The sequence below is a fragment of the Anser brachyrhynchus genome (assembly GCF_964034855.1).
Source record: "Anser brachyrhynchus genome assembly, chromosome: 14".
Taxonomy (NCBI): Eukaryota; Metazoa; Chordata; class Aves; order Anseriformes; family Anatidae; genus Anser; species Anser brachyrhynchus.
The window spans coordinates 744341-769338 of NC_137709.1; the positions used below are offsets into that span (position 1 = coordinate 744341).

The 24998-nt window shown below is 47.9% G+C and overlaps 2 protein-coding genes across 11 annotated transcripts in view; both read left to right on the plus strand.

Moving 5' to 3' along the window:
- The window catches only part of GRXCR2 (glutaredoxin and cysteine rich domain containing 2), a 31344-nt gene extending 26386 nt beyond the window's left edge, over window positions 1-4958 (plus strand). For all 5 annotated transcript variants that reach the window (XM_080554911.1, XM_080554912.1, XM_080554913.1 and 2 more), the window contains 2 exons: window positions 1601-1816; window positions 3458-4958. In XM_080554911.1, coding sequence (XP_080411037.1) covers window positions 1601-1816; window positions 3458-3682 — 441 coding nt within the window. In that variant the 3' untranslated portion in view covers window positions 3683-4958. The remainder of the gene's footprint in view (window positions 1-1600; window positions 1817-3457) is intronic.
- Window positions 4959-5465: 507 nt separating this feature from the next.
- On the plus strand, window positions 5466-24869 carry PRELID2 (PRELI domain containing 2). 6 transcript variants are annotated; one of them, XM_080554918.1, is made up of 7 exons: window positions 5500-5646; window positions 11622-11679; window positions 13901-13974; window positions 15560-15720; window positions 18231-18336; window positions 23740-23805; window positions 24255-24869. In XM_080554918.1, the coding sequence occupies exons 1-6, from the start codon at window positions 5572-5574 to the stop codon at window positions 23782-23784; spliced, it is 519 nt and encodes a 172-aa protein (XP_080411044.1). In that variant the 5' UTR covers window positions 5500-5571; the 3' UTR covers window positions 23785-23805; window positions 24255-24869. The 6 variants fall into 6 exon arrangements, with proteins under 6 accessions (XP_080411043.1, XP_080411042.1, XP_080411044.1 ...); XM_080554917.1 differs by lacking the exon at window positions 11622-11679 and having other exon boundaries at window positions 5466-5646; XM_080554921.1 differs by lacking the exon at window positions 23740-23805.
- Window positions 24870-24998: the final 129 nt, after the last annotated feature.

Consider the following 24998-nt stretch of genomic DNA (forward strand, 5'->3'; position numbering starts at 1 on the left):
TACATCAGGCCTTTCCCTGGTAGACACCTCATTTCAAATCCAGTTCAGATTGAACAGCGAGCAGTTGTTGTTCAGAGACTGGTCTGTCCTTTGCCCAGGACACACCTTGCACACACCATCCCAGTCCTACACTGGCTGTTTGGTGGTATCGCCCGGGTTGCTAGCAGAAAGGTCAAGAATTAAGGATGTCTCCAGGGAGAGAGAAATTTGAGTACACCAACAGCTGAAACATACAGAAAGTTGTACTGTCACCTGCTGTGGTCTCTTGAATAGTCACTTTGACCACAACTGAAGGGACTTGGGAGTGCTTTAGAAAGCATTTTATGTCTTAGTTTAAACATATTAAAAGTCTATTGGTGCTAATCAAAGTTTCAAAGTTGCATGTAGGAACACCAGACTGCTGATACTTGAACTACACTTAGTTGATACACTGGGCATCTATAACCGAAAATATCAAACCACTCTGAATGTCTTTTGCCCAAAGACAGAGCACTTATGTGATCCTATCTCTACCATTAATTTGTTCTGCATTCTTGGGTAATACTCATCTCTATTCCCTAGTCTCCCTAACCATAAGTACTTTGAGTAATCATGCTATCCAATATCTGTTTTGTTTTGTATCAACATGCACTCAGTATTTGGAGACACCACGTCTGCATAAGAAATACGAGGTGTTTAAAGCCTTCTGCGAACGGGCAGGGTTTGAGCTTGCTGCCCCTCCATGCTTCTGCTGGTACAAAGCAGCAGGTGCCCGGTTGCCAGCAGAGCCATCAACCAACCTGCATTGGATGATGTGAGTCTGTCATGGCATTTTCTTAGGAGAGCATCTCCTTTTGCATCGCTTCTTGACACTTACACAGAGCGAAATAGGAAGAGTTTGTAAAACAATAGGCTATGGTAACTGCCATATGATACCTGGTAAAATGCTAAGGGAAGGAGGGACCAGGTAAGCAAAATGCTGCTTTCAAAATGTGTTTGACCAGACCAAGTTTAGCTTAAAAATCATTAGAAAAGAATGCAAATTCAAGTGTCCCCATGAACGGTTATTTAGACTGGCTGTTAGGACCAAAATTTTGCATTAGAAAATTAGCTTATTTTTTTAAATCATTTGACTGCTTTGCCAGCATTAATAAATGACTAAGAGAATTTTTCTTTTAAATCTGAAAAACCCTACCTACTCCAGTGACATTCAGTTGAATGTCACGGTCGGGATGGGGAAAGCTTTCCGGGATGTAAGGTCTCACTTCAACCCATCTGCAAGAAAGGAAGAAAGCACAGCCCTAAGGGCAGTGGAGCTGGCACGTAGAGAAAAGCCACCTCTGCAGCTCCAGATGATGGTTACCTCTTTGGTAGCATTCGGTAGGGTTTGGAAGCTTTGACCCAAAGCCTGGGTGTGAGCTGGCAGCCCCGTCTGTCTGTCTTTCCATCTCTCCTCCCCTGTGTGCACCGTGCTCTGGAGGGCTGTGGGAAGCTGGCCTGTGGGGCAGAGCCCGGCTAGGGGCGGCCAGGCAGGAGGGATGTTCTTCTGGGAACCCAGGGATCGTCACTGTTTGCAGAGCGTATTCATACAGGTGAGACATTGATTAAGATCCTTCTACAGGCTTCCCCAATCATAGATTTTGGCAAGATCATCATCTACACAAATAACCTGAAAATCATCCGTGCACCAATGGACCAGAAAGAGCTCGTGAGAAGAATCATCCAGACTGAGGGAGTAAATGACTGGGCCTTCATATACCAGGAAAGGAAAGACAGAATTGGCACTGGACATAAAAAAGAGGTGGAGAAAAAGGTTGCCTGCAACCAGTACATGCAGGTAAGTGATAATGGAAATTGCTTTTGTTCCCCAAGGCTTTTGGGTCTTGCAGTCCCAGTCAAACAGCTCAATATTCCCATCCAAGCCCCATCTATGTCTGTATCTGACACTTCAACTAAATTTGGATTAAAAGCATCACTTTGTTCCTCTTCCAACATGGAGATAACTAATCAGTGCTGCAGCACAGTTTGCACTCTGGGGACAGCTGCTCTGTTTCCAGCGTCCTCATGTCTCCCACTTGATGTTTCCCTCGGAGATCGCTGACATTTACGTAGTTTGGCTTAGGTCCATCTTTCTTCACTCTCTCCCAGCGGAATAAGAGCAGGCCTGAGTTTCTCCAGCCTGACAAGGCTAAACACAGCTGCCGTGTGGCTGAGACTGCCTGGGGCTAAAATTTTAATATCAGCTGAAATAGGATTGTGTCTTCCCCTTATTTTCTCACGGGTTAGTCTTTGTTGGTCAGAATCCCAATTAGTCTGACCATAATTTGATCCCACAAAACAATGCTGTCATGCAGGGTAAATACCAAGCATTACGAATTTGCCAACCTGAAACCAACCTCCTGTGCATAATGCAGGTTGCCTTGGATGCTCTGCAGCCATGAGCCTTGCTTGGGGCTCACTTACGTAAAGTCCCTGTGAAAACTGAGAACAACCCTGAGAAGCTAAGCAGCGATTTTTTCCTTGGTCAGTATTGAAATAAACACAGTTTTCAGAAAGAGGGCTTTAACATAAAAGCCAAGATTCATCCCATCTACTGGCAGAATTGCCTGTCTGAGATATTTGGGAACAAAGAGTAAAACCTGAAAGTACCAAGACTGTGGATTTTTTTTTCCAGAATAGTTTTGGATTCTTTATGCACTGGTAATACAAATATTCAATAAGATGACCAAACCACAGGAAGGTTGTTCTCCTGAGAAGTCAACTAATTTGGCCTATCAAATTACCATGTAGGCACGATGTAAAGCATACCTAGCACTAACTCCCATATCTTAGTTAAAGCCTCGTTCTGTTCTGCTGGGTAAGGCAGCACCGCTGCGCAGGAATGATGTGGGCCACTGAACTGACACCAAAACGGTGAACCTGTGCCCGGGTATGTTCTTCCTGGTGCAGATATTTAATCACTTCTGGGCTCTGTGGAAGTAGTGAATTTTAAGCTGAGATTTGAAAGAGGCTGGCAGCCCTGGAGCGAGTTGCAGGCACAAGGGGAAGCCTGAAAGAAGCCACGTGTGTGTCAGTGCTGGGGGACTGGCGGGGGCAGAGGGTGAGGAGCAATGCACGAGGAAAGGGAGCGTGGCTTAACACATTGCTGGTAAAACGGCCACATTAAGAAATGACAGGAAGATGGGGGACCTATGCAGACCCTTGCAAGAGGAGAAAAGCTGAATTTCAAGGTATTGTATTTCAAACTCAGGCACGTTAACTTCTCATTTTGTAGAAGTATCCACAAATTGTCCGCGGACACACAGAAGCCTTTACCTTGGAGATCTTGCTATAGAGAACCAAATGCTATTGGCAGAGCGGCATGTCAGGAACCATGATTACTTTAAAGACCAGAGGAGAGAATTTCCTGCTTTCAGCTGTTACTGACTTTGATGTCTGATATCGGGTACAGATTTTGTTCATGATCTTTCTGTTGCAGGAAGGCGATGCTGAACACACTTGTTCCCAGTGTAAAGGATCAGGCTCTGCTCCTTGCTCGCTGTGCCATGGAAGCAAGTTTTCAATGCTAGCAAACAGATTCAGAGAGTCCTACAGGGCTCTCCGATGCCCAGCTTGCAATGAAAGCGGCCTGCAGCCCTGCCAGATCTGTGCTGTACGACCAGAGCTGCAGCAGTCTACAAGCACCGCACCGATATTTTGTTGAGAACTTTGAATTATTTCATCTTCAAGCAGCCTTGCTCTAATAGAAAGATTTTTAAAGATGAGAAAGGCGCCTTATACACGTCTCACCGTAAATGCGAACACAGCACCTCTGCTACCAACTGTTCCTCTTGTTTGTTGCACACATCTGTTCAACTTTTTAATCAGCCCAGACCCCGTTTTGCAAACATGCTGCTTGTAGCCCTGTGGGGTGAACATATCCAGGCTGCTACATGACACGATCTGCGCTTAGATGTAAAGAACCTGTGTAAATGTCTCCTGCATCAGGAGCTCGGCCTGGATCTGCTGGCACTGCCCGTCAGTGCTGTTGGGAGCCCAGCACAGACGGATCCCCGCCAGCAGGCACTGTGGTAGCACAACAAAAAGCAGCAGAAGGCGCAGCTTGGGCACATCGTTAACAGTCAGGGTGTGAAGTCTGTTTGTATGACAGCAGGGAAGAACCAGAGTGGTGCCTCCTCTGGGTTTTAATTTGCTGAACATTTTAACATTACACCATCTTTTGTGATTAACTCTGAACTTGCCTTGCAGTGTCACAAGTGTTTCCTGAAGATTTTGCTGATTCTTACATCAGCTTTAACGGACACGATGATTCCTGTGGGGTCTGATTTATGGGGCGAAACTGAAAACTCTTCCCAAATCTGGAGCTATAAAAATGCACAGTAATTTATTATTATAAAAAGAAGTTAATGAGTTTTTAGCCTACTTATGAGGAACTGCTGAACTAAAGTTCCCCTCTCCAATGCTCAGCACTTTTCAGGATCAGGCTGGTGGTGAGCAGGATTTCTGTTGCTTAATATTAATCCCATGTTGTAATCTGCAAGAGGTAAACTCTAATTAGTTGAGGTGAAGCAATGATGCTGAATACTTTGCAGGCTGCCACTGGTGGTGCAGAACACAAGGGCTTCAAAAGGTGGAGGCAAACAGGGGAAATGTTTTTTTTTTTTTTTCTTCCCATAGTCTTAAATCATTACATTTCATATTCATGAGTAATGGTAATACAGCCTTAACTCGCGTATTACCTCCGAGACTGACGAGTTAAGAGACTGCTTGCACATTCTTCGTGCTGAGGTTGCAAGCCTAGGCAGGGTAGTTTATGGCCAAGTTTCTACTTCTCTGTGGTGGGCTATAAAATTTCTCCCCAATACTTAAATTACTAGAAATAATGCCCTTATAGCTCTTAGACTTCCATATGTCTCCTACTGAAATTTTTCAGTGCATACCAAGGGCTTAATTAAAAATAAATACAAATATAGCAGATACTTGATTTGCTTCATTTATCACGGCAGGATCTGCAATATGTATGAATGTGGCCCTCTGGGCATTAACTGAGGGCAGAGGAGACCTCAGAAACCAGGAACTGATGTCAGGCAGCTCTCTCCCCGCAAGCTGGCTCGTTTGATCTCGGCCTGTCGGTCTCATTTAAAAGTTTGCCAGCTTAAGATAAGAAAGAAGCAACTAGGCAAAGCTGTTGCCCGATACTTGAATGTTTACAGTAAAACTAGATGCAAATGCGCATTTACGAAGTCGGTATTTATTGCTCTCCAGCAGTTACATCGCCCCTCGGCCACCGCCGCTCCTCCCGGCCGCACCAGCGCGGCGGAGGCCCGGGGGCAGGCCCGGGGGCAGGTAGGGGCGCGGGGCCGGGCCGGCCGCTTTCCCACAAACGCTCCGACCGCACGCGGGGCTGTTTGATCGCTCCCGGGGCTGCCGCGGGCGCCCCCGGCTCCCCGCAGCACCCCGCCCCCGGCACCGCAGCACCCGCCCGCGGCGGGGCCCGCAAGATGGTGGCGGGGCGGGGCGGGCCCTGCGGCGGGCCCGCGGGCGGGGCAGGAAGGGGCGGCCGGGCCGGGCCGGGCCGGGCCGGGCCCCGCCATGGGGGTGACGGTGGAGGTGCACCGCGTGTACCGGTACCCCTTCGAGCAGGTGGTGGCCAGCTACCTCCGCAAGGTAACCGCGGCCGCCCCGGCCCCGCCTCCCCGCCTGCCGCCGGGGCTGCAGCGCCTCACGGCGGCGGCGGCGGGGCCGGCAGCGGGCAGCGGGCAGCGGGGTGTGCCCGGCCCCGCCTCGCTGCTCGGGGCGCCGCTGCGGGGCTGCTCCGCGCGTCGGGGCGCTCCCCGCGGCCCTGGGGGCTCGGCTGCCCCGAGGGGCCCGGCGGTGCGGGGCGGTGCGGGGCTGTGCGGGGCTGTGCGGGCCGGGGGCTCGGCCGGGAGAGCCGCGCTGGGTTCTGCCCCGGCCGCCGTCACAGCTCGGGGCGATAGGCGCGGGCCTTGGCCTAGCGGGGCGATGCGTTCGGGTGGGTTTGCAGTGAGAGTGTTTTGCAGCGGGGAAGGCTGCGTTAGTGCAGGTAGGTAGCGTTCCCGTGTGGGGTCCATCCTCCTACGTTTTCCTTTTGAACGCTGCTGTCTCAGACCCAGCCTCCCAGCTGTGCATCAAAACCGCCCTTTCTGCTGGAGTTTTCCTTGAACAATAGCACAGGAATAGGGATGAGGTGTCATCTTTATTAAAAACTGGTGCTGGGCTTTTGCCCTCTGGCTGCGACTAGTTCTTAGGAACACCGAGGTGAAAAACAGAGCAGGCCCCATGACGTTTGGTTTGGCCGCGTGTGTTTAAACATTAACGACAGAAGTGAGCGGCGGTGTAGCACGGGGTGTTTCCTCGGCACAGAGCCCCGAGGGTTTGTGAACGTTTTTGTCAAGATGTTTGAACAAATGCTGACTTTGGGCTGAATTCACCCTTGTTGCAGCCAACGGACAGGCGAGGAAGGACGTACCTGTGCCGTGGGCAGATGCCGGTTCCCTGTTGCCCGTTGGCAGAGGCCGGGCTCTGGCAGAGCCGATGCCGAAGGGAGCCCAGAGCGCGTCCACCCCTGGCAGAGCGGAGCCCACGCGCCCCGCAGCGGAGGCAGCCCCGCAGCAGAGGCAGCCCCGCAGCGGAGGCAGCCCCGGCGCGTCAGCGGTGGGTGACGGCCGGCAGCGCGCTCCTCGCTGGCACGGCCTGCCTGCGGCGGGCAGAGAGCGCCTCTTGCTAAGGAACTTTGCATGGGAAATTGTCAGGCCCTTAACAATGGGATCAGTTTTATGGGTTGTGGTTGGAGTACAAAGCTTTTCATCCAAGAAATAACAAGCTTTTTTTTTCTGAAAGCTTTTGAAGACTGCGTTGAAACTTGCTGGGGTCACCAGGCTTTTGCAAGTGGTCTCAGTGGGGTCAGTTTCCTGTCTTCATTGCCAGTTTCACGGGATAATGACTGACAAGATACATAAATCTCTAAAAGATGGGGTGGCATGTTTTTGTTTCAATTGACTGCCTCTTTTTTTCTGGTGTTCAGCTCGTTATAAAAGGGAACTGAATCCCTGTAGTGGTGTCTTGGCCTGTAATGAGAACCAAATATGTTTTATGTGGAACTCTTACAAAGGAAAAATTCAAAATTTCTTCGCAGGCTGAAATGCCAGAATTTTGAGTAAAAATGCTTTGTCTGGACTCTTTCTCTTCTGTTTCTCTTAATCATCTACAGATGTTCTTTTCTTGTGCTAGTACAGGACTTTAGAAAGATGCATTTAAGGTTTCCTTCAAAAAAAGAAAAAAAATGGCAAAAAAAATACTTCTTTTTTTGCTTTTGCTCTGCTGCAGAAAGCCTGAGCTATATATTTGGCAAGCTTGGGTAGTCAAATTTACTAACCATGTAGTTTAGACTGCCACACTATGGCTGACTAATGGATGTGCTTTGAAATATTAATTTGAAAGCTTTGAATGAACTTGGAAAAGAAAAGGCAGGAGGCATCTTTTGCTGGTTTTCATGAGTGTTTGGGAGCTAGCCATCAGAAGAGAAGCAGAGTTCGTGCTTTTCATTGTGAAAGATACAAACCAGAGTAAAAATACACATAGAAATTGTATTCGGTAGTATATTTCTATACGACTTAAGAAGGGCAGTTGGAGATGAACACTGAGGCTAATTATCAACGCCAGAGACGAAGAGCAGAGAGGTTAAAATAATCCTCGTTTGTATGTGCCAGCAAAGTGCATCACTTGCTTTTAACGAGGAATTCTGTATGATTGAAGGATTGTCATAGTTACTCATAAATCCCATAGTTAAAGTTGATTTTCAGTGCTCCCGATCCTGTGCTTTCTGTCAGGGTCCTGCAGGTTGAACCGCTGAGTGTTGTTATGTTGCGGAACAGGGTGGGAAGGTGCAGCGGGGCTTGCTCTCAGAGGAGACCACAGTCAGGGGTCCTCAAGGGCACGTTTGTGTCATCTCCTGGCTCACGGAAGTCCCACGTATTGCCTGCACTGGGGCATTTTCTGTATTGACTGCATCTTACAACCTCTCTCGATTGATCACAGAAGTCACGAAGATCACTCAGACTATGGAAGGAGTTGGTGTGTTTTGTTCCTTGCCCCCCTCAATCCTCTTCCCCCTCACACACCTCTCGGGTTAGGTTTAAAGCTCTGCTGCACTCCGCAGTAAAGTTTTCACCCAGCTGCTCTAAAAGTGTGCCCTTACTGCAGAATGTTTCCTCCACTTTGATTAAGAAATCAGTGGTCATCAGACGGACAGCCTTCTACAGCAGATATTGAGGTATATATTTGGATGTCAGTTCACAAATACACTGGAAAACATTCTGCCTATGTCACGTATTTCTCGAGAAACAGGATCCAGGTCCTGCAGCGCACGGCAGTCGTGGAGCAGTGCAGGGCTCCGTGGACGATGCTGCCCACATTTCCAAGCCCTGCCGTAGCTCCTGATGGGGAAGGGCAGGTAGTGGCCCAGCTCCATCCCTCCTCAGGGATGTGCTGAGTGAGATGGACGCGTGGTGGTCCGCAACGACATCTTTCTGTTGCGTTACACCTTCTGGACACCTACAACGTAGATGAGGGAAAATCCCACTGGAAAGGTGTGAAAGAAGTTAAAGCCACAACTTCCGATGTGCCTGGGTTCTCGTGCCGTGTCCAAGGCAGAAACGCGGCGTTGCTGGGCCGGCAGGGAAGGGCGCGCTTAGCGTCCGCTGTCGGGCGCGGGGCCGGGAGCTGTGCCCCGCTCTGCCGCAGGGGCCGCTTGGTCGGGGAGACCTCACCTCGCGCTGAGCCCACGAACAGTAAATCAGACTCAGTTCAACAGATTGATTTGTATTTGAAATAAATGTATCCGTATGTGAAAGGCTTATGCATTTATTGATTTTTATCGCAGTAAGTAATCTACACAGTGGGTTTGCTAGATTTTTTTTTAAATTCACGTTTATTCACAACCACCACCTTTCCAACCCGGTAATAAAGTGAAGGAATGTGGAAAGGTTTAGCTGATTTTGCAGTGTCACCGCTTCATTTCCTTGGTGTTGAAAAAGAAAGAATCAGAATATTTATGAATTTAAATATTATTATTTTTTGCAAGTCTTTGAAGCTGTCATTTTGATTTATGTGGGCTCTATTTGATCTTGCATGTAAAACCAGCCCTTCATTGCTTTGAAATATTTCATTTTTATACAAATCATTATGTGTAACCTGCAGTGATTTCTCTCTGCTGCTAAACACAGTGCTGCTTGTAAAGGTCTGCTATTTCCCTCAAATAACGTCTAAGAAACATCACTGTGGTTAGAAACTGCTGCTTTTGATAAATGATCTTACGCATTCCAGTTAGGAAAGGTATGTAGGGTCTTAATTCCCTGGATTCAGAATAATGACTAATGGAATCAATTCTGTTTGTTGTTACTTATAGAAAACAATCGATACATTTGCAGGAAGACTGAGTAAGGGCACAGGAATTACTCTGTTTTTAATTGGCAGGTTTTTGCAAATGGGGAATGGAAAGCTTCAATTTCAGTAAGCAGTGAAATGTGGCGATAACTGGTAACTGCTCAGGTGCTGTGCTGGAAATGCGGAGGGATTTTCGGGATATGGGACTCAGCTTCTGAAATGCTGTTCGCGGGTGCCACGTTTGTAGCTCTAAGTCTCTAAAAGGGACTCAAAATCTTTGAGAAACACTCATGACTGGCAGCCACAGTAAAAAAAAAAGAAAGAAAAAGGCTTTTTAAAGACACTGATGAAGTCAGCTTCACAGTTTCTGCTGCTGCTGATTTGTTTGGGGTCTCTTTAGAACGACGGAGGGACAGACGTCTCTGCAATAAGCAAACCGGGAGTCTCCCTCCTCGGAGCTGTTCGGGACCTGTCTGGAAGTGGTCCTGGGTGGCCCCGCCTGAGACCCCCCCGGGGTGCCCGCCAACCTCAACCCTTAAGGCATTCGGAGGTCACTGGGAGGCAATTTACCGAGGGAACTCGTTGGAACTACCTCTAGGTCCGGCCTGGATACGCAGTGGGGTTCCCAAGCCCGAGGAGCGGTGGCGGTCTCTGCAGCGATGGCAGCGCCGGGGCCGTGCCCAGGGGGCAGCCCGTGGCCCTGTGGGGCCGGTGGGAGCCCTCAGCGCGGGGCCAGGCCGGGCACGGTGCCGGGGTGCTGGGAGCGGCCCTGTGAGGAGCGGGTGCGGCAGCGCTGGGGCTCGCGGCGCTCCGCTGCCCTGAGCCGTGAGGCCGCGGGGAGCGGAAACCTCGCGGGGAGGCTGGGGCTGGCTGGCGGGAGCGCTCCTGTGCGCGGCCGGCTCGCCAAGCCGTTACTTCTGCTCGTGGACTTAGAATCATAGAATCATAGAATATCCCAAGTTGGAAGGGACCCATAAGGATCATCAAGTCCAACTCCTGGCACCGCTTCTCATGTTGTTTCCTTTTCTGAGCCGTGTAGGAGATTGAGTCTATTTCTGTTCAAGTACTTGGGTAATAGAGCCTGCTATTTAGTGAAGGATTTATGTAAATGGTTCTCTGCTTCACGCGAATGGGCGTTACAGAGCGTAAGTTACGTTGATAATGCAATTTTGCCAGTACGGCCATTTCAAAGCAGCGTGTTGTAGGGAGCACTCCAACTTCTGTGTAGAACAGGACTTGAAAACCTTGCGCTTTTAAAGTCAACTTTTGTTCTGCAGTGAGAAGCAGCAGGAGAGCTGGGCTGTAGAGCAGCCTCTTCTGGAGTTGTCGGCCTTTTTAGCTCAGAACCGAAGATTTCTTTTATGTCAGAATTTTGGAGCACCTGTTCTTACACATTGTAATTGCATTACCCAAACTGATTTGGTCTTTAAATGCAATTTCTCCACCTTTTCTAAAGCTCCCTGTTATGTTCAATGCTGATTTTAATTTGGTGTTCAGGATTTCTCCAGCCTGGCATTTTTATTACCATGGATGCTACGGTAACTTTTGAGTATTATTTGAGTTCAATAAATTTTCTTGTGCTTTAAATTTTAGATTTTGTTATTGACATGAGTGTTGGTTGCTTGGTGTGGTGGCAGTAAGGTCCTTGTAGCCCTGTCACTCTCGTTTCTATCCAGAGGGGTTTGCTAAGTTCCAAGATAACTGTGCATCCTTCGCAGTCCTGGTCTTGTGCATCCATTCCCCGCATAGCACACTGCCCTGCAGGCAACCTGCACAATTTTGGCATAATTCCTGTGCGCTGGGGTCCCGGGCTGAGAATCTCTGGGGGCAGCTGTGAGGAAGGTGAGGCCGCGGCGATGCCCTCGGTCCTGCACACAAGTGCCGGTGCCCGGGCGCTCGGCGCGCTGCCTCGTGCGCCTGGAGCTGTCGTGCTGCCGAGAGGCGTGCGGGGTGCGAGGGAGGTGTCTGTGTGCGGCCTGTGGCACCGGCTGGAACCTCCCCTTCAGGCATTTTTTACCCTAGCAGTGTTGTGGGTTTGCTTTTCTGTTCTAATCTTACTAAGCTAGTCTTCCTAAATTCTTCCTAATTTGAATGGAGTCTGCAGACTGTTAATGTGGAGCAGCTTGTACCTGCTGAGAGGGGCTGTGAGGCTGCTTTTGGCTCTACGAGTGACGTTAGCCGTTTGCTGTTAGCCACGTGGCGAGCAGTAATGTTTACGCTGTGCATTTTTATCCCAGTACCCCAGTCCCATGGATAAGCACGTCATGGCTGTAGAAACAGTGGAAGAGAAAACAGGTAAGCTGCCTGACTTTTCTTAAAAAGCTAACTAACGCTTCTCATAACCTTCGGAGTTAATTATTTAATAGCTTTGTTTCAGTAGGTGCTGGGCACTGCACACATCCAGCACATCCAGCATGCAGGAATCCTAGGCATAAGTGAGACTGAGAAAATATTTAACCTGCCCCCAAAAGCATGTGTTTTAGCTGGATTAAGCATTTGGATTTTTAGCTTATTCCGAGGCTGTCAGAGATGACTTGCCTACTTTTTCTGCAGTACGTTCTGCTGTGCGGTTCCCTGGCACTTCGTTGACGATTTCCACGCGCAGTGCTCTGCAGACCAGACGTAAGGCTGCTGGAATTGAGCACGGTGAACGCTGGCCTCAGGCCTCAGGCGCTCCGCAGGCATTTCGCTGCCTCGCTTTGCAGGTCCCTGCCCCTGGGGACGCGTCGCTGTCCCACTGCGTGGCGAGGTGGTTCCAGGACCCAGCGACCTGCGCAGTGGCCCCATAGGGTGCTGAGAGCCGGTGAACCCGGACCCTCAGTCTGCCGCTTATCAGGGTTCCTGGAATACCCAAAGTTAGACGTTACCACTTCCCAGTCGTATTGACAGGAAAATAAACGTGCTCAGTCAGAGCAGGTTACCAGATAAGGTCCAGTGATACTGCATGGGCCGTTTCCCAGTTGCTGAGGTTGCAAGATCTGTTTGCAGTGAGGCACTTACAGTAACGTGCCTGTGAAGAAGTATTAAACTGTTATGCCACCACGTGGGAATCAAATACTGTAGGATTTAGCATAGTAATTATTCCCTTCTTCTAAATACTGGGTTAGTGATCGAATTCTCATTTGGAATGAAGTAAGAACTTGTTGACTCTTAAGTCTTACTACCAAATGCTTGTGGATGCTCTTTGTCATACATACATTTGGAGATGTCTTCTGTCTTGCAGCTCAGGGTTAATGGTGGCCCTTAGTGAGGTAGCTCTGAGATTAAAGAAAACAACATTAGTGCTGCCGTGGCAGTTTTTTCAAAGGGAGTAAACCACTCCTCTTGGAGAATGCTTTTCTGTTCTCTGTTGCATGGAGATGCTTCATGTTATTTATGTGATGTGTTTGTTCCAGTCCTGAAAACCAAACCCCATGAAGTGTTCATTTCACAGACCCAACCAAATGCTGTTTGAGAACACACTCTTTTATCTCTGACAAGTCTTTAACCTGGGCTGCCTGCCAGTTGGGTTCTCGTGTGGTACTATCCTGAGGTTTCTGTTCTTGATCTGGGTCATTAAATATTAAAAGGCAAAGTGGTTCTAAAAGCCAGCCATTTTTTTGAGATAGTAAATAACTGTAATTTGTTTCCTAATAGATAGTTTTGTCCTTGTCGCTGGTCCAATTCAATACAAAAATAAACGTGTAACGAGGCACGGCTGCTCTGTAAATCTTGCGTGCAGTACGTTTGCCCGGAGAATGAGCTTGAGAATATAAATCGGGGCGTGGGTAGAAATAAAGGGAAGCTTCAGTCCGCACGTTGGCCCGGCAGCTCAGTCGGTGTGCGGCAGGCAGGGCAGGGCGCAGCGCCTGGGGCTCCCTGCGGCCACCGGGACGGGCCCTGAAGGCTGGCACCGGCACGGGGCCCTGAAGGCTGGCACCGGCACGGGGCCCTGAAGGCTGGCACCAGCACCGGGACGGGCCCTGAAGGCTGGCACCGGGACGGGCCCTGAAGGCTGGCACCAGCACCGGGACGGGCCCTGAAGGCTGGCACCGGCACCGGGACGGGCCCTGAAGGCTGGCACCGGCACCGGGACGGGGCCCTGAAGGCTGGCACCGGCACCGGGACGGGGCCCTGAAGGCTGGCACCGGCACCGGGACGGGGCCCTGAAGGCTGGCACCAGCCCAACGCTGCGTGCTGCGGGGCTTGGCCACCCGGGAGCGTCGGCGGGGGTGCAGGGAGGTGTTTGTGCCACGCGCTGGGTGAGGGCGCCTGGGTGCAGCGCTGGGTGCAGGTGCCCTCCTGAGGCGGTGCCCGTAGCAGCCTTGCTTACAGCCCTGCCTGGCAAGCGGCAGCCGTACTCGGTTATACTTAAAAAATAAATAAGTAAATAAATAAAAATCCTACTGCATTGTTAATTTGCCAGCGTTTCTGCTTGCACATTTGCTGTCTGTGAAGTCTCGCAACTACTTTTTTTTTGAAAAATGGTAATATCTGCTGCTGTAACTCTTCCCTTCTGACTGACTTTTATCAACAGATTTGTCTACAGGGATTATTTACCGGAGGAGAATTGCAACGTGCAAGAATGTGATTCCTGAAATCCTGAGAAAGGTAACTACCTGGAGAAGTTCAGTCAGGTTGTGAAACCTTAACACCTGCCTGTGGTTTATCTTGTTTAACGGGATCTCGTTTCTTAATGATATTTTCTTTTTGTTAGAAAAGTTACTTTTAAAGAGAACTTGAGAGAAAAAGGTTCCCTAAGAGCAGATGTAACTTGAATGGACAAAATTGTAGCCTTGAGTACAGGAAGATGTAAGTGGTGCTGGTGGTTACCTTACAGGTGGCAACGGGCTTTTAACTTTCCTACCTGGATAAAGTAAACCTGCTTTAAACTGTCACCTGGGCCTCGGTGAAAGTGCAGCTGTTCCCCCACCTCCCCGTACAATAATCCTGTTGCTGCCAGCTGTCCCGATCCTAGTGCGGTGGATGGTATTTTTGTAAAAGCCCAGTCTCCCAGAACTCAAGAGAAAACTGCAACAGAACTCAGAAACTGCACCTGAAGCCTGAGTGAGAAGAAGGCAGCTAATAATAAACCCTGGGCAAGATTTCGGTGCTGAGCTCACGTTGGACGTCTGATCTATGACTTGGGCCACACTGGGCCCTAGTCTCTTACAAAAAGCCACTCTGTAAGGGAATCCAGAGGGAATTAAAACAATACTCAGTGTGCCTCTAGCGTGTTACAAGTTAAACGTGGCATCGTAGAGTCCCTGTAGAGAGGATAAGATGCAAGTCCTTAAAGGCTGTAGGAGGCGTAAGGACCTGGGGTGTGCAGTCCCGTGGTGTTTCGCTCCTGTGCCTGTTGAGTAGCAGTCCTTTCTGCACAGTTCATGGGAGAGGACTAACCTCGATTTATTATTTGTTTGTTGCAGAGTATCTCGCAGCATACAGCCTGTATACAGAAAAGTATATTTATGTTTATGCGTGGGTAAATAAGTGTTTTTCAAGGCCTGCATGCTTCAAAGTATACGTATCTATTTTTTCCTGATACGCTGAAGACTCTGTATGTTTTTGCCTCTAAACATGTGTTTGTCTTTTCCAAGCCTCACCCGCCAAGGAGAACATATCATTGCCCTATACATGCAGAATGTAAAATAAACCGATGGTGAGATTCCCTTCCCTTCCCTTCCGCAGCCCACGTTGCCAGATAAAAGTCTCGCAGGTTGACGAGTGGGCTCTAGAGGAGGCGGCTGGGGCAGGGCTGCCCGGGGGCGTCGCGCTGCCGGCCGGGGTGTGCAGGGGGGCAGCGCCCGTGGCCCCGCCGTGTCCCCACGGCCCCCGGGGGGCGGCTCGCAGGTAACCCCGCGGAAGTGGGCTCTGTCACCCCGGCTGCGAGTGAGCCGTCGGCAGCAGGGCAGGAGGCACGAACGGTCAGGTAACTCAGTGCTGAGTAGTCCTGCAAGTCCGGCTGGGGGCTGAGCAGTCCCCAGGAATTTTGGAGCGTTTGCATGGCCTTCAGTGGGTGCTGAGGAGGTTGGCTCTGCTCGTCAGGGTGAGCCAGAGCTGATGTCCCCTCCTCAGTATTCCTCAGTCTTACCCTCTGAGGCTATGAGTGTATGCCAGGTACTGAGAAGTGCTTCTACCCTCTCAAAACACATATTTTTTTTTTTTTTCAAAGCTCCAATTCTTCTACTTCCAGGTCAGTGCCTTAAAAGTGCCCGACATCTACCTGGAAGAGGAATCTTGGCTTAATATGCAGAAAAGAAATATGTCTATGAAAACTCACTGTCTCACATGGACACAGTATGCGTCCCTGAGCGAGGAGTCTGTCTTCAGAGAGAGCTTGGAAAACCCAAATTGGTGAGTGCCTGCGTGCCTGCTCCAGGCTGCTGTGGTCCCCTGGCCCTGCAAGTGCTTTCTGTTGCCTTTTGAATGCTTGGAAGGGTCTGAATAACAATTCTTTGGTGACTCTTGACTGTGTTTAAAGCAGCTACTATAAATGTTCTGTGGCTTTCCGCTGGCTCCTTCAGATGCTGGGTTAGGTTCTCTGGCCAGAGCACAAATAATCATCGGAAATTAATTTTCCATGTGCTCCTCTGCAGTCATAGAAGGCTGCCCCGCTGTTTCTGCACAGCAGGCACAGCCAGAGCATTCACTTTGCTCTCATGTCTACCAGCAGATGCTTGGCTAGCAGTTTAAAAATTATCAGCTACCTCCTGCTTGCCAGTCGTTGGCATGGAGCGCTCTTGCTCCCAAACAATTTTTTTCTCTGGTGTTTGGCCTGCCATGACCCAAAGATGTAAGCTGGCATGGGACTTTGCCTGGGAGAAAGACAGATTTGTGTTTGTGCTGAGTGGAGCACAGAAATGTCTTAATGCATGTTTATGACAAGGTAGGAGTGGAATTTCTAATTCCTGCAACAGTGAAATGAGCAGGTATGTAATACATGCAACTGTCTTTAAAAATAGATCTGTTTCTAGCTGATGTCAACCCCATTAGTTTTCACTGTGCTGTGGTGTCCACTGTAATTAGTCATTACTTCTGCCTTGTGATGTTCCCTGGGAAGCGTGGCAGGGTTGTCCAGCAAGGTCTGCCTGGCTTCTGGAAGCTCTAAGGATGCTTAAGAAAAAAAAAACAACTTCAGACAAAATTCAGTTTTGGTGGGTTCAAGCATTTTTGAAAGCCCAGTGCTGGGACTTTGCTGTTCAAGGATATGTTCCTCTTGCTTTTAAAATCACGTTGTTTCAGAAGTTTGCTGGGCCCCCCTGTCCTTGCACTGCAGCCTTACAGAGGGATGGAGCCTGTCCCACAGCTTCCTCTGGGGAAGACGGACGTTCCTCTGCACCAGCACTGCCTTGCAGCTGTAGGTGCTGGTGCTGCTGGTGCAGAAACTCGGGCCGCCTCAGCTGGTCAGAGCCCCCTGCCCTGTGTTCCGGCCTGTTCCAGGTTAGGCAGGATGCTGTCCTCGGCGTGTTGCTGCCTCTGCAGGCTCGTGCGGGAGAGCTGCCCCCAGAGGCAGGCGCTGCTCTGACCGCGAGGCAGACTGGCACTCGGCAAAGTGGAGAAGTCTAAACCGGGTTGTGCAGCTGGGCTGCCAGCAGCACGGTGCAGCCTCAGCAGTGACACAGCCTCTTCCCTGCCTGCTGGGCGAAGCTGCCCCCGGAGGCAGGCTGTGCGCTGCTGCAGGGCCCCCCGGCCCCCGCAGTGCTGCCCCTCCTCGGGCATCGGATGTGGGCAGCGCTGGCTCCGAAACGGGCAGGTGGGCAGGTCTGCCGTGGGAGCGCCAGCTGCGTGCCTGCCTACGGCGATGGTCACGTTGCGCGTGATGCGGGAGCGGTGCCCTGCAGCACGGATCGGGGTTAAAGATCTCCCAAAAGCTCCCTCTCATGAAGGGCCAGGCACTGGATGTAACTTTTAATTTAGTTTTGAAAGCCGTGCAGGCTTTGCAGACCCTCCTTGACACTACCTGAACAATATCGCTAGACTTTTTGTACTAAAGATGCTTTAATTAAACTCCCATCACGAAAACAATTAGACCAAATTTGCCGTACTTAACTAGTCAATAATTTAGTAGTTGGGTCTCATTAATAGGCTTCACCCTGTGACTGTGTTGTAACGATGCAGCATTGCCAGCTGTGTGCTACAGAAATCAATCTGAGATCAATATTTTCCTTGAGCTGCCCTTTTTGGTCTCTGAGAACGGTGAAACAGCAAAATTAATAAGTCAGTCCCAGCCAGCACAGCCGGGCTCAGGGGTGCCCAGTATTCACCGCTGACGTCCGTCCTGTGCCTGGGGGGAGGCTTCTCATCTGCACCAGCTCCTTCGCTTGAGCTCCATGCGTTTTTCTTCTTGATGGCCTGCGCATATAAAAAGTGGTTGTAGCCTGCTGGGGGCCTCGGCGGTGCCGGGCTCACGCGAGTGCTTCTGTGGCGGGAGTGGGAAGTTGTTCGCGTCGGACCTCTTCCCGCTGTTATCACTGCCTCTGTCCAGCTTGACGTCCCGAGGACCCGTAGGGTCACGCAAGCTTCGTTTGCTGTTTCTGCGGCAGACTCCCGTGAGTTAGAAGCCTGCGCTCCGTTGCCCGTAGGTTGAAGCACCTTGCTGGTTCGGTCCTGCCTCACGCGAGGCGCGTGTCGGCCGGCGCTCGCTGGCGCTGCTGCTCCCCGGCACTTGCAGCAGCTCCCGTCTCGAGCTGCTCCCGGAGCCGTGCTGCCCGGGCGTGTGCCTCTGAGGTCCTTGTACAAAGTGGGGGGGGGACGGGGTGATGCCTTGCTTGGGAATCGAGACAAAAACGTTCTAAAGGAGGTTTGTGTTTAATGTTTACTAAGTAGGCAGAGAAATAAGTTGGCGTTATGTTCCTGTTTTGCAGGACAGACTTCACACAAAAAGGCAGAATATCGGTGACGGGGGCCGGTTTGCTCAACCGTGTGTTGGAAGCTTTCGCTCAGTCGTTCTTAAAGCAAGGCGTGAAGAAGGTAGGTTTATCTACTGCCCGAACTTCTTCCTAGAGTTACATTCGAAATGTTTTCAAATCACTGCATTGTCTGGGATTAAAACTAAATTGGTGTTTTAAGCCTGGATTCCTTACGTCTTTTAATTGTTGAAAAAATATTTGACCTTTTCTTTTGTCTACAGAGAACAAGCAGAACAAAAACGGATTTAGTTTTATTATGGTAATAGGTTTATTTCAAATACATTTTAAAGCATGGTATATGTGTCTGTATCAATTTCTGTAATTCATTCTTATTCCTGATTTCCCCTAGGCGTTGAAACAGTTTTTCTTCCTAATGTCTTATTGTACCAGCTAATACTGTAATAATAATTTGCGGTTCTATAGCACCTTCACACTGAAATAGTCAAAAATAGCCAACATGAATTTATATCATGTCACACATTTTTCTCCAGTAACATTAGATATTTTTTTTTTTGGCAGCTTGATGTATTTACAATAGCCACAGTCAATCTCCCTGTAGCAGTTCTGTATACTTCAATAGTTCTGTCTTTCAGCAAGAATTATGAAAGAGGATAAAAGCTATCCAGTAGTGCATCCCAGAGGAATTAGTGTTCAAAGGCCTCAGTTTCTGGGAGCCGTGTCATATTGATAAACTGGTTTTAACGGCAGTGTCTCCTGTAGCGCTCACTGGGAAATGCAGTTACAGGGAAGTCCTGGTTTTGGATATTTGTGGCTTGGATAGGTTTGGGGGTTCAGGTTGTGATGAATAAAATGTTTAAAATTTGTACCTGCTGAAAAAGGAGCAAGAGAAGTAGCTGAAAGGAGTATTTAGTTAAACCTTTTTGATGTAAAGATGAGATTTTGTTTTTTTGCCTCCCACACAGTTTGTATATTATTTCAGATGAGTGAAAGCATATGCTTGAGCCTGAAAACATGGCAGTTTCACAGCTGGGCTTATGAATCTTATGTGCATGAGACTATAATGAACCTACACTTACCGTTATCCCATTGTCATTAGTTTTTAAGTTATCTAATGGAGAAGTTTGTTGTTCAGGTATACTTAGAAGTCCAAAGTCAGATCATGCCTTATGCCATTCTTTAATTATTCATGGGGACCAAGCGGTTAGTACTGGTAAAAGTTCTATTTTAAAAATGTATTTATTTTTATTTTTTATTTTAATGTGTCCGTACCAGTGTCCTGTCTTTTCTCGCTTAGCTACAGTGCGTATGCGAGCACGCAGTGTGGGCAGCAGCCTCAGCCCTTCCCCGTGCATCGCTGGGAGACTCCTCGCTGGCAGTGCGCTGGGCTGGCGGCTCAGCCTCTCCCTCCTGGGTTTGGAGCCTGTGCCCCCAGAGCTGTGGATGGAAATGTAGTTCAAACCACAGCATGACCATTTGTTCATTTGCTTATTCTTGATAACTGTAAGATCTCTGTTGGTGCTTTTTAAAGTGGGGGAAAAAAAATAATAAAGGAAAAGCAGGCAACTGTGCTGGTGTAAGCAATGAAGCAGTGGCTGGGTAATGAAACCCGTCCTGCAAGGTTAGGGCAGGGCAGAGCTAGCAGATGAGACAAACCAGCTCACTATATCTCAGTGCTGCATTAGAAATCCTTTAACAATTTTGGCTACGTCTGCAGAGCTCTGAAAAGCACAAACGGGTGTCTGGTACACATGTACAGACTTGCCTGTATTTTTTTTTCTCTATAACGTCGGTCTCCCTGTGGCAACAGCTGTGCGTATGCATTTCATTTCCTTTAAGCTGCTAGATAGGGTTTCTTTTGTGGCTTGGCCATAGAGTAATTGTGAGATGCATTTTACCCAAATGTAATAAGCGGCAACGCAAAGGTATTATATAAAGGTATAAAAGAAATGTCGCGTGAGTGACAACTCTTGATAAACGTTCTCTGGGCTTCCATTGTGGCTGGTTTACTTCTTATCTTCGGAGCCTGGTCTACATCCTTCCTAACGGTCTGATCAAACAGGTGCTTTTCTTGCACCTGGTACACTTGGTTGGGAAAGGTAAGGACGTTGCTTCCAAAGCTGAACCATTATTCCTGCTTTATCTCCTCAATCCTGACAGCAGCGCGCTTCTCCATCCCTGTGATGGAGTAAGGGTGTAAGAAAGCAGTGGGAGGCAGCAACCCGTGTGGGGCAGAGGAAATGGAGAAGGGAGTGAGCTACCTGGAGAGCAGGAGAAAACTGTGTAGTAATCTTAAACTTTGTGAACGAATACAAGAAAACTCATACATTCACACAATCGGTGTTAAATATCTCTGTGTTATAGAATGAGAGGGAAAAGTTAGGAGTAATAGAGCTATTCGTGGACGTGAAAGGCAGCGATCTTTTTAATCACTGTGTTTGTTACTGACATGATTCTATTCTGTAGTGGTTTTTTAAGGCATGATAGAACAACCGTGATGGTTTTTGCATTTTTCTTACTTTATTCCAACTGTGAACAAAACAAACAAAAAAGATAAAATTCCCCTTCCCTGCTTTTGTTTGTAGAAGTCATGGTGTGTGTTGGTGGAAATTGCAGCATTTATGCTTTTTTTTTTCTTGCCTGTTCAGAAAAACTATTAATGAATGATACGCACCCAGATAATGGCCAATAAAGCTTTCCTCCTGAATAATTTAAATGTCTGAGCGGATATGCCAGTAAACCCCAGCTGCCAGGACAGCCTGTTCTGGGTCTGTTGGCATGGGTTCTGGCTCCCTTTGGAAAGGGAATCGCTCTGCAGCGGGTGAGTAAAGGCTGGAGGAAGCTTCAGGCCAGGGGGGGTGCTGGAGACCAGCAGTCAGCTGGTGCGTGTGTGCGCGAGGGTTCGAAGCTTAAAACACGACCTGATCATCCCATTTTTCTCTAAGTTATGGTGATCTCTGCTAGTGTTAAGCAGTACAAACGGCAAAATTAGGAGCGATTTTAAGGCTGCATAACGAAGGAGCATGTCTAGCAATACATTTTTGTTATACTGATATATGTTTTATCCATTGCCTCTTAAATGTTGCAACATTTCTGTCATTTTTGCTTCTTGATTTCTTTTTTATATTCCTTTTCCATTACTCAAATATGTAAGGGGTAGAAAGTAAAGAAAGGCTGTAACGTACTGTTTGGTAAATGGAGCTGAGCTCAAATAACAATATTTAACTGAAACATGTTTTGTCATGGTTACAACAAGAATGCAAGGTATTAGGTGCTCTTTTTAGAGGCAGCAGAACATTTTCTGTTAGTCTGTTAAAATGTTACCCTGCTTTTGTGCTGGGAACGGAAATGGGCTGTGCGCTGTAATTTGTATTGCCTTCAGATTAAAACAAGCCACGTACACTTTCCTGCGTATCACTTAACCTCTTGCTTAAAGCTGGGTGTTGGTGAGGGTGTGGAGCACGTTACAGACACAACGCGTGCTCTCTGTCCCAACCAGCTGGGGTTCCAGTCTGGCTCCTGGCATATGTCTGGATGCAAACATAAGCTTTTCAAAAGGTCTGTGGTGTGGGAGGCTCCTTAGGCTGCCATTCCAGGCTGCCCTGGCTATGCTGTCACCCAGCTGCTGTGTCTCCGTGCCCCCTTTGCTGCGCAGCGTGCTGTCGGCCCTTGCTGGGGCAGTCACCCAGAGGCTGGGCTGGAGCCCGCAGCGCTCCGGCTGCGTGGGTGCTTCGGGCCGCTGCTGGGATCCGTGGCAAAGCACGGAGATGCTCACAGCGCGTTGGCTTCTCACAGCAGAGGAGTACCTCCACCTTTGAAAAATGGAACTACTTTATGGCTTGTCAATCAGAGAAGCTTTTAAGCTGTAGCTGTAGAGGTGCAGAGTTTAATGGGTAGGCAATGTTTGCTCTGCATTTCGAGGGCATCATTGCACTCTAAGTAGTGTAAATTTAGCTCCTTTAAGCCTGATCTCCTGGGGCTGAGATTTAAGTGTTTGAACTTTAGTTGAAAGGAATATATTGATTAAGCTTTGATTTAGTCATTCCTTGCCGAAAAGATACTGGGTAATGAGTTGTACCTGCCCTTTTGTATTTTTATTCATTTAATGGATTCCCCTCTCCTTCCCCTTTTCTTCCTCAACACTTTTCTGCCTAAAAGTCTGCAGTGCTACGAGGAGAAATAAAAGAAAAAGCAGTTGTCACACTGTGAACATAATTGACTCAATAAATAACATTTTTAAATTCCCTAGGCAAACCTCAGTCCTCACTTATGTCAATTAGTGCTTTGTTCTGCAAACAGTGGCATGTCTGGTTTAGACTGATAGACTGAGGTAGTCAGCTCGCTGCCTTCTACAGAGAGTAGCCATGGAAGAGGAACTGGTTTTTGTAGATAGATCTTGTCCACCTGTTATGGAGATGTGGAAAGAAGTTCTCCTGACCTATTTGTTAAAGTTAGTTGTCTTTTTTTGTTTTCTGTCATGATGGCTCCAACTGAGAACCCCCTTGTTCGTTTATCTTGGTAGACAAAGAACATCCTAGGGTAAGCCTTAGTCCCACTCAGGTTATAGCTAAACTCCAGGCTTGCTTCTTGTGTCTGCAAGATCTGACCAAACACTGGAAGCAGGGCTGGCAAATGATTGTAATTGTTGTACAAGGCACGGGGGAGGGAGGGATGTTTTAGATTTTCTTCTCTACAGTGACTGGTTTTGCTTTTCCACCAGATGCGAAGCCGCTTCTTTCTCACTTTGTACTGAACCTTGAACTTGAATTCATTTCAAAATAGGGAAGAACTTTGCTGTGGAGCAGTTTCTAACCCTGATATGGAAGAGCACTTGGTACCATCAAAGCTTCCCCCAGATTTTTAGATGGCTGCTCTGTTGCCAGCACTGTAGTATACCCAAACAGTTGTTGCTGGTTGGTAAGCACCTCGGGCTAATCTGCATTGCACCACCCCACTCCAGCAAACAAACAAACAAAAATCCGAGATTCAACCTAAACTTTGCTTTAATAACAGCTTAATGCTTGACAGTTCCTCTTCCCTTCACAGATCAGTCCTTTAGAAGAAACATTCGCTCTCGTGGTCCTCTGATGGTATTTTTGACTGTGCTCAGTATTTCTTTCCTGCATTATAGAAATATTCATATGTAGACCTTTGATTCTCACGGACCTGATCACTTGCAAAGAATACAAGTGACAGTATTTCCATTTTAAAGGAATTTCTCGTTCTCATTCCTAACTGAGTGCCCTGGCTTCACGCTGCCTTGCCTTGGAAAAATGTGGAAGCTGCAAAGAGTCTTTTGTCTTCTCCAGGTTCGTGTCCGAGAAGTCTGCGTTGTAAGTGCTGTTTGTGCCGTCCAGGCAGCAGAGAGAACTACATTGAGCTAGTACAGGATCATAAAACACAATTCTTTTTAGGGTTTTACTGGTATATTGTGGGGCCGTTCTTTATAATGTATGAAATAGTTATATTGTGTGTAAAGTTGGCATTTATTTGTGCTTTTTTTCAGGGTATTAAAATAATGGAGACACTTCTTCAGGAGCAGTGTGGTTGATTGCACTCTTTATGAGCTATTGTAAGTGCAGCATCCATCTACAGATGAGGAAAATTGTTCAAAGCTTGTGATAGCTACTGCACATTGTGGTCTTTGTAATTCTACAAATAAACATTTTTTTTTTGTCCATTATAAATAGCAGGCAATTTTTATGGAATTTTCAAGAAAAATAGTGATCTGCTACTGCGTTAGGCTTAACATAATTCAGAAACTTTGGAATAGTATTCATTAAGATGACTCTTGTGTTCGGTCTTTTGTCCTCTCCTCTCTGTGAATATATGAGTGTGGAAGTCTTGGTAAAATAAGATGTTGTTTCTATCTAAAGATTTCCTCCTGAAAAGTAGTATCTTCAAGGTTTATCCGTGGAGGGAAAGTTTGGTCAACTCTTTAAGTAGCTTCAGAACAAGAGCAAATGGCTATTGATTATCTCCTAATAAATGTTCTAAAACCTATTTTCTCTGCTTTTGCAGGAGAAAATGCATCTGTGTAGTTTCCTTGGAACAGCGTATCTTCATTGCCATCGGAATTCTGTGGCTGTTATCTGAACTTTGCTGGTGCCATTTTGTTGAGGAAAGAGAATTTAACGTGCATAGGAGAAAAAGACTGTAGACTGCAAACCTGTTACAGAAGACTAAGGAATCATACTATTTAAGGGAATGTTGATCTTGAAAATCATGGAGAAACAAATGCAAGCTTGGAAGCAGCAGCATCTTGTGAATTTGTTCTACAATCTCTAGAGACTAAGCCTTCGATAAGGGAACGCAGAACAATAAAAGAAAGTAGCCCTTGTTGCTATGAAGAGACCCTTGTCTCGTCAACCAGTTGCTTTGCATCTTATCAAGGGAGGTGCAAGCACACCCCGTGTGCTGTTTATTTCACAGCTTAATTCTGTGGGATAGAGACTTCATTGTACAAAAATGAAGCTCAACTTCAACAGCGGAATAGGGTTACTATTCCCTGCTTGAGTCAACATTGCTCGTTATTTCAGCCCTGCTTGCTGTGTTGGAAATGTTTGGTTATTATGCTCCTGCCAGTGTGATTATTTTCACTTGTAAGACATGCCTCAATACAAGTTTTAAATTACATACATCTGAATTCTTTCAGGAAGTATTTTTCTCCTGTTGCATCTGAACAGGGGAAGAAAACTGTAGGAAGATTGGTGAAGTGCAAGAAAAGTTCCCAACAGTGTCTCATTTGTCTTCCTTTTGTTATGT

What these genes read in the sequence shown, in the direction of transcription:
- PRELID2 (XM_080554916.1), top strand. Translation starts at nt 5,481, where the DNA reads ATGGTGGCGGGGCGGGGCGGGCCCTGCGGCGGGCCCGCGGGCGGGGCA. An exon ending in TGGCCAGCTACCTCCGCAAG is followed by an intron (nt 5,647 to 13,900) that starts GTAACCGCGGCC and finishes TTTTATCAACAG; the next exon opens with ATTTGTCTACAGGGATTATT. An exon ending in AGCTTGGAAAACCCAAATTG is followed by an intron (nt 15,721 to 18,230) that starts GTGAGTGCCTGC and finishes CCTGTTTTGCAG; the next exon opens with GACAGACTTCACACAAAAAG.